The sequence below is a fragment of the Phalacrocorax aristotelis genome, chromosome 1, assembly GCF_949628215.1.
Source record: "Phalacrocorax aristotelis chromosome 1, bGulAri2.1, whole genome shotgun sequence".
In the NCBI taxonomy this organism is placed as follows: domain Eukaryota; kingdom Metazoa; phylum Chordata; class Aves; order Suliformes; family Phalacrocoracidae; genus Phalacrocorax; species Phalacrocorax aristotelis.
The window spans coordinates 165,556,966-165,565,469 of NC_134276.1; the positions used below are offsets into that span (position 1 = coordinate 165,556,966).

General features: G+C 46.1%; 1 protein-coding gene across 1 annotated transcript in view; it reads right to left on the reverse strand.

The window, feature by feature from the left end:
- The window catches only part of UTP20 (UTP20 small subunit processome component), a 65,723-nt gene extending 57,646 nt beyond the window's left edge, over window positions 1–8,077 (reverse strand). The window contains exons 1-8 of the mRNA XM_075080036.1: window positions 7,928–8,077; window positions 7,206–7,286; window positions 6,325–6,391; window positions 5,996–6,128; window positions 5,317–5,505; window positions 3,747–3,828; window positions 2,509–2,646; window positions 500–655 (exon numbers count right to left, since the gene is read on the reverse strand). Of these exons, the coding sequence (XP_074936137.1) occupies window positions 500–655; window positions 2,509–2,646; window positions 3,747–3,828; window positions 5,317–5,505; window positions 5,996–6,128; window positions 6,325–6,391; window positions 7,206–7,286; window positions 7,928–7,972 (891 nt within the window). The 5' untranslated portion in view covers window positions 7,973–8,077. The remainder of the gene's footprint in view (window positions 1–499; window positions 656–2,508; window positions 2,647–3,746; window positions 3,829–5,316; window positions 5,506–5,995; window positions 6,129–6,324; window positions 6,392–7,205; window positions 7,287–7,927) is intronic.
- Between the last annotated feature and the right edge of the window lie 427 nt (window positions 8,078–8,504).

The window sequence follows — 8,504 nt, forward strand, 5'->3', positions numbered from 1 at the left end:
TTATCCATCATTCTACATCAGCCCAACCTAGCACAGCACAGCCCTCAGCACTCATCCCTCAAACCTTGGAGCGTAACTCCCCAAGCAGGAACACGGGGAAAAAGCTTCCCCTTTATTGTCACAAAGCAGTCTTGGAACCACTAATATACCTAGTTCAGCAATGTAAAGCGAGCTGTAGCATTCCCACCCCAGCAAGGGGCCTGTGATGTCTGCCTCTGCCAAGGCAGATCCTACAAAAGTGTCTTGCTCAGATGGGGGACCGAGCTCCGTGTATCAAACACACAGCATTCCCTTCTTACAGCACAACCACCAGGGTCACTAAACTTAAAAGACTGCAATTTTTCGCATGCACATGACACTGTATTTAGAGTTTCCAAAGCAGAAAAAAAACCCCAATCCTTGTCCAATAATACACAAATACTTTTCTTGGTAAGTGCACATTCTTTTTCAGTCTCCCATAAGCAATAATAATAATAATGATAAAAAAATATCAGTGTACCTCCAGGCACTTGAAGACAATGTCAAAATGCTCCTTATGGATATGCACTGCAGCTGATCTCATCATCTGCTCAAAGGCTTCTCCTACAGTTACCCACGGTAGTTCAATTTCTTCTTCAGTAACAGGCCCCAACTTTACCAGAATTAACTTCATAGCCTGCACAGGAAAAGAGCACATCATGTCCTTATACTTCAAAAAAAATCTAGCAGTCCTAAAATTAGTTAGTGCAATCTACTGCTGAAATATTCCAGTGATCTCGACTCTTTCTAGAATGTCTACAGGGAAAAAAAAAAACCAAAGGCTATCACTTAAAATCTGAAATATAGAAAGCAGTGCTATTTTAATATCACAGGAAAACAGAATGGTAGGGGTTGGAAGGGACCTCTGGAGATCATCTTGTCCAACCCACCTGCTTGAGCAGGGACACCTAGAACAGGGGGCACAGGAACGCGTCCAGGCAGGTTTTGAATGTCTCCAGGGAAGGAGACTCCACAACCTCACTGGGCAGCCTGTTCCGCTGCTCTGTAACCCTCACAGTAAAGAAGTTCTTTCTCATGTTTAGGTGGAACTTCCTGTGTTCCAACTGGTGCCCTTTGCCCCTTGTCCTGTTGTTGGGCACCATAAAAAAAAGAGTCTGGCCCCATCCTCTTGACATCCACCCTTTAGATATTTATAAGTACTGATGTAATCCCCCCTCAGTCTTCTCTACTCCAGGCTGAACAAACCCAAGTCTCTCAGCCTTTCCTCATAAGGGACATGCTCCAGTCCCCTGATCATTGTGGTAGCTCTCCACTGGACTTGATCAAGCAGTTCCCTGTCCTTCCTAAACTGGGGGCCCAGAACTGAAGACAGTACTCCAGATGTGGTCTCAGAAGGGCTGAGTAGAGGGGGAGGATAACCTCCCTTGAGCTGCTGGCCACACTCCTTTTTATGCACCCCAGCATACCGTTGGCCTTCTTGGCCGCAAGGGCACAGTGCTGGCTCAGGGCCAGCTTGCTGTCTACCAGCACTCCCAGGTCCTTCTCAACAGAGCCACTTCCCAGCAGTTCAGCCCCAGCCTGTGCTGGTGCATGGGGTTGTTCCTCCCCAGGTGCAGGACCTTGTACTTGCTCTTGTTGAATTTCATGAGGTTCCCCTCAGCCCAGCTCTCCAGCCTGTCCAGATCTCGCTGAACGGCAGCACAGCCTTCTGGTGTATCAGCCACCCCTCTCATCTGGGTATCATCAGTGAACTTGCTGAGGGTACACTCTGTCCCTTTGTCCAGGTCATTGATCAACATATTGAACAGGACTGGACCCAGTACAGACCCCTGGGGAACACCGCTAGTTACCAGCCTCCAATCAGACTCTGCCCTGTTGATCACAGCCCTCTGAGCTCTGCTGTTCAGTCAGTTCTCAATCTACCTCACTGTCCTCTCACCTAACCCACGCTTCCTAAGCTTGTTTACAAGGATGTTACTGGAGATAGTGTTGAATGCCTTACTGAAGTCAAAATAAACAACATCCATTGCTCTCCCTTCATCTATCCAGCCAGTCATGCCACCATAGAAGGCCATCAGGTTGGTCAAGCATGATCTTCCCTTGGTGAATCCATGTTGACTACTTCTGATAACCTTCTTTTCCTCTACATGCCTGGAGATGACCTCCACAATGAACTGCTCTGTCACCTTTCTGGGGATGGAGGTGAGGCTGACTGCCTTAGAGTTTCCCAGGTCCTCCTTCATGACCTTTTTGAAGATTGGAGTGACATTTGCTTTCCTACAGTCCTCAGGCACCTCTCCTGTCCTCCATGAATATACAGGAATACTGTATAGGAATTCCTAAAAACAACCTTCCTATCTCAAAGAATATTCTTAGAAGGCAGCTTTCATATCCTATTAAGTAGTGAACAGCATGCTTATCGCCAAGGATCCACCAAGGTGAACAAGACAACACTCAGTTGTTTCACTGAACACTGCCTAAGGCTCTGTTACAGCAACATTTAAACCAGCAGTCTTTTCTTGTCTTTACCGTCTCTGCACAAGAGTGAAACATGTTTCGAACACCCTTGCACATCTCAAAAAGTAGTTGTCCTACACCTTCCACCTTCTCAGGGTGCTCCCCCAGGTCACTGAGCATCAAATTGAAGATTGCGTTTTTGTCAGAAACCTACAAAACATAAGGAGAGAAAAAAAACGTTATCTTCCATTCAGAGCTGCCAGATGGATAGAAGCAATTAAATGGCTTCACAGCACCATTTTACTTTCCTAGTCCTGCCTTTCCCAACCGTTGAAACTCATTACTTCTGCAACCACACAAGGAAACTGAAAGGACAAAAATGATCAGCTATTCAGTCACTACAGCCCCACTCCCCCCAAGATGTACTCAGATCTACTGAGGGCACTGCAGCTGAAATATGTAGTTTTGATTATCATGGTTTTAGAGTGAAACATGTGTCTAAATGCACCATTAGACTGGTCCCAAATGACACACAAGGTCACTGCACTGGTGTGGAAAGAGATCTGTATCTGCTGAACACAGAATCCAGTCATCCAAAACTATAACCACACTTGGGAATACTGCAAGGATTTCTGACCCAAGATTTTAAAACCCTCCATTTCTGAGGATTTGACTTGAAGCTCAGCCATATCTGAAAATACCAATCAAATAAATGTGCTTTTTTAAGGTCTCTCAACTTAGGACAAACACGAGGATACCCAGATTTGCTAGCCAGTCTCAGGAATCGTGGCTTTTGTATATTTTTACTAAATAAATGGCAAAAAAAAAAACCCCAACAACCAACAAACCACTCTCTTTCCTCAGTCCATGAAAGGCTGATCTTGATTGATCTGCCTGGAAACATTATATACTCTGATTTTCAGGACTGCAAAAGGGTTGTCACAAGAATGTCAGTTCTACAAAGGCTTGAAAGCATTAGTGAAGAAGCCAGTGAGCAAACGTGCATTTACATATTAAAGCCGCCTTCTGCAAGATTACCTTACTGTTTCTAGTCATTTTAGATAAACCAACCACAGACAGTTGTTTTAACTGCTCTTAAAACAGAGAGCACTGAGGCCTCTATTTGCCACTGCTGATGCGAAGCGCACGGCATTCTTAGTAAAACGCTCACTAAAAATGACAACTCAGGACACGCTGAATGCCACTTCAGGCCTTGTTCAGCCTTCTTTGGAGAAAACCTAATATTACACATTGAATCCAAGAGCCACCACAGAATGCAGATAGCATCAAAGTACCAACACCTCACTTACCTTTCTCATTAGAAAGACAAAGCTTTCAGCAGCAAAGCTTCTGATGTGAAGTTTGTGGTGAGCCAGCAGGGTGCTGTACAGGCTACAAAGACAAAAAATAATCCATCTCAAAGGCAATGCAAGAATTGCCACCAATTCATTTTAAAACTTATGTTTTCAATTTACACTTCTTACAAACACTAAGAATCTGTCCTCCTAGAGAGGGGAAATACCTTCAACTCTATTCCTTCCCATTCCCCCTGGATAAAGAACAGAGTTTTGGAAAGAAGGTCAAATGACAATATCAGGCAAATCAAGCCACATTTAGAAATACCTCTAAAATCTCTGGATCCACACAGATTCGACTGCAGCATTAAGATTTTTAACATATATACTCAGCAGCATTAAGTGAAACCAGAGTTGATTTGATAAGCCAGATTTATATTTCAGTTGAGTCAACAGGCTCTCCTGTGCACTTAAAAGTTTCTAAAGATACAGTTCACAGGGGTGATAAATATTTGCAGTTTTCTGCTAAGTATCAGTAACAGTTGCAGGTGGCTCGGCACATGTTCGGTGCAGAGCGAGCAGTGCCTCAGATTCACAGCCAAGCAGATGTTTTTTCAATATGCCCAACAGCATTTGCTGGGTTGGGGAAGAAATCAGTAACCCCTCTTTTGCTCCATCTGTTCCAAACTGAGATTAGGAGGAAGCAACTTGGACCCACTGGCTATGACAAAACTAAGAGACCTGCTACCTCAGCAATATAAGGTTGAACAAGCAGTCTTACTGGGTCAGGCCACAGGTCTATCTAGCCCAGTATTCAGTCTACAGCAGCAGCCAGCAGCAGATGCTTGGGGAAGGTTTAAAAACAGGGCAAGCACACACACAGAATCAGCCTTCAACCACCTGCAGTTCAGGGCCTCCCCAAGACAGAGGTGGCTCCTATGCATTTGGTAACTCCTTCCAACTCAGCCAATTTACCTTTGAACCTATGCCAACATTCCACAGCATCCCGTGGCAAGCAGTTTGAAAGCATACAAAACTGTGCATACCTCATCTGCTTTCTCACTAAGAAGACAGGAAGAAGGGGAAAAACATAAAGGGGAAAATGCTGGGTAAGGGACAATTAAAGACTGAAAGGAATCCATTCACTGTCATTACTCTAGGTGTCTGCTATTGGGAAAGATAGAAATTATAAAACTATGGCTGGGGTACTTGACAGATACTCGAGACCTCTGTTGAATTTAGACTTGGACACAGATTTTCACAGACGACTCTGACAACCCCGTGCCTTTCTGAGCTTTGTTTAGCCAGCTGAGGTGGATGCTTCCTCTCCTATCCCCACAGGAGAAAAGGGGACCGAAAGCCCAAATCTGCAGCACCCACATCCCTCCTCCAATACAGTGGCCCATGAAAGTCAGTAGGATCTCAAAGGAGCTGCGTATGATAACAAGGCTCAGAGTCTCTCAGAAAGCAGGGAAAGCATGCTAACAAGTATAGTGAAGCACTAAGCCATGTATTTGTGTGGCATTTACATTTCTGTAGCATCTGACAACTGCTGAACAAGACAGACATTAAAAACAGCTTTTACCTGTATATGTTGTGTATGTCCTTCACCATCAATCTCCACAAGTATTTGTAGAGATAGGAAAGAGAGGTAAAAGCCCATTCCAGCAGCTCTGTGTCCTGTGTATCCAGTAACTTGGTGATGGCCAGGAAAAAGTCATGAAAGTGAGGATAGAAATCAGTCTGAAGATCTCGAGCCAGCTGCACCACAAGACTGTGTTTCAGAAAACACACCAACGTTAGTGCATTTAAAAAAAAAAAAAAAACACAATAAAAACCTAGTCAAACATTGCATTATCTGGCACAGTCCTTTGGAAAGGAAGGCAGCATCACCTTTTGTTTAACTTTTATTTAAATATAACCTATTAGGCAGCTGTGGATGGCAAGAATCTTAAGAGCTGAAAAAAAATCAAGCAGATAACAGTAAACAAGACGACATAAATTATTAATATCAAACAAAGCACATTAATATTCTGTCTGACACTCAGTGAGCTCTCAGGCTGATTTGCTTGCCTTGTCATAGGTGTGGGGTTTTTTTAAGACTTAGAACCATAAAGTTCTATCAGGGAATTACAATGACTTTGGGCATCTAATTGCTATATCCTCCTCAGAAACAATAAAGAAAAAGACGACTCAAAACGGGACTCATGCTTACTCGTAATACCATCAAGGCTTCTGACTACATTTTGTCACCATATACTTACTCTAATAGGGGTTGATAAGCAAGACTGCCTTCAACTTGCAAATGTGTTTTCAAGCTCTGCACAATGGCACTCTGGTAATAGACCAGCTGGTTGAAGGACTGGCACTTTGTGGCCACTTCATTGTAGAATTGCACTGTTCAAAGCATAAAAGACAAACTCTGAAAGCCAGTCCAGTTCCCGGTAAACATGTAGGATGTTAAAGAATAATAGCTCTCCAGAACCCAATCCAAAAACCAGTCAATACAAAATCTCCCATTGGGCTCTGGATGCAGATGAAATGTATTTTAACAGTTTAAGGAAAGCAGGAAACACGAATAAAAATGACATACCAAAATGCTGAGTGAGGTTCAGTTCCCTCCATTTCCGTAGTCCTTCAGAAAAATAGGTTTCCACCTCCTGTCAAAACAAAGATAAAATAATATCTATCAACCCTAATGAATGTAGCCTGCAAAGATGAGATGTTCAAATGAAGACAATTATCAAGTGCCTTAAATAATGTGAGAATATGTCAAGAAATCTTGATTACTTCATTTCAAAAGGTGCTACAGAATTTCCCTGAAAATAAGACTTTTCTTTCTATATACAAAACACATTTGAAAATATTTTCTGGTGACAGGACTTGTTTACATAATTGCTTTTTAGACCTCTGTTGACTAGCCCTGATAATATAAGATGCTGAGCCATAGCCCACCCAGCACAAACACTTTGGGATTTCTTTTGGCATCCTCACAGCCATTGAGTGGGAAGTTCAGAAGAACAATCCAGAAGTCCAGGAGGTAATAACCTGCAAAGCACTATATTCACAATGATGATCTACACAACACATATAGATGACCCTTCCTTATGATCTATAAAGACACACGCACGTGCTTTGTACACATGCTGTGAGTATTGCAACTACTCAGCGCCCATAAGTCTTTGCAGGGCCAGACACAGGCATGCTGAGTGCCACAGCAGCATCTTCCATGCTCAGCAACACACACAGGCCCACCAGCCACATGGAAGCCATTGGTGTGACGCTGTCAAAGAGTCCCTATGGCAATACTGTGAAGCAGGTCAAAAACTAAAGAACAAAATGAGGCTCCAGGAAAGGCAACTTTTCCAGGAGCTTTTTTTCCCATTTCCTCCTGAATAAATTTCTTAAGTGAATCTTTCATGGAGCGTATCTACTTGTGATGCGATTTCCAAAAATGACTGCAATTGTTCTCACCTCAGCGTAGCTTCCAGTTCTGTCAATCCGATGAATAATATCAATATTAACATTGCTTAAGCGCTCCGAAAAGGTAAGAAACTGTAAAACAAAAGGACATATATGTTTCTTGCTCTATTCTGAGTGCGGCCCTTCTAAGTCCCTCTCAGCAGTTCACGCATTGCAAACAAAACCCACACTTATAACGGCAGGCTGCCGGATAGTACCTGTCGACCAGTAAACAGTCCTACCAGAATTTTAAGGCAAAAAAAGGCTTAAAATGCCCACGAGCAGGACCGACACTCTGCACAACCGAGGCTCGCACCCCACACGTCTCCACAACATGGTGAAAGGGATGCAGGAGCATCTACCCGGATTGCAGCATACTGCCTGGCTCTTGCCTTTCCCGAAACAACGTCCAAGTTAATACCCCCAATGGAGATGTGTTGGGTTTGGGTGGTTTTTTTTTTTATTAAATTAGGGCAGTTTTCTACACCAAGGCTGCGGAGCGCCCGCCGCGGGACACGGGGGGGTGACTCGACCCACGCAGGTGTCGCTCAGTGCCGGGGAAAGGGGGAGAAGCCGCGCTCCGGCGCGGGCGCCTGGGCCCCCCGTGGCCTCACCACATCGCCCGCCCTCACGCCCCCTCCCGCAGCCCCGGCACCACGGGCGCTAACATTAAACCACCACCGACGGCGAACGCCCGAAGACTTGGCCACCGGCCGCGGAGACCCGCCGCTCACCCGGTGTGTGTTCCCCGATTTGTGGGCTGAGGGTTTGCTCTTCATGGTGGCGGGGGGGGGGGGGGGCGGCCTGGGCCCCACGGCCCCACACCGACAGCCACACGTGCGGCCCTACAGACCGCGTGCCGCCATGCCGGCCGCGGGCTGCCGGGAGGAGGAGGAGGAGGAGGAGGAGGAGGGCCCGCCGGCGGAAGGGGCGGGCGGTGGCTGAGGGGGCCGGGCGGCCTGTGCGGAGCGGGACCCAGAGCCGGGCTGCGTGGAGGGTGGGAGTGACAGCTGTCTCCGTCTCACCGTGGCGGTGAGCGGCCTTTCCGTGAGGGCTCTGGGCAGAGCAGCCCCCCTGGGGCGCCGCGGCAGCGGAGGGAGGCCTCAGCCGCGCCCGAGGAAGAGCAGTCGGTGCCCGGGAGAAAAGGTTGTGTGGGAGAGCGCAGTCCTCAGCCTCAAGCGGCCGCTGCGCAGCTGCTACAGCCCCGATTTTAGCACAGGCTTTTGCTCAGACCTCAGGAAAAAAAACCCAAAGGTTATCCGAGACAAAGTACGCGCACACTAAAGCCCTGCACAAGCGCAAACGTTTGCG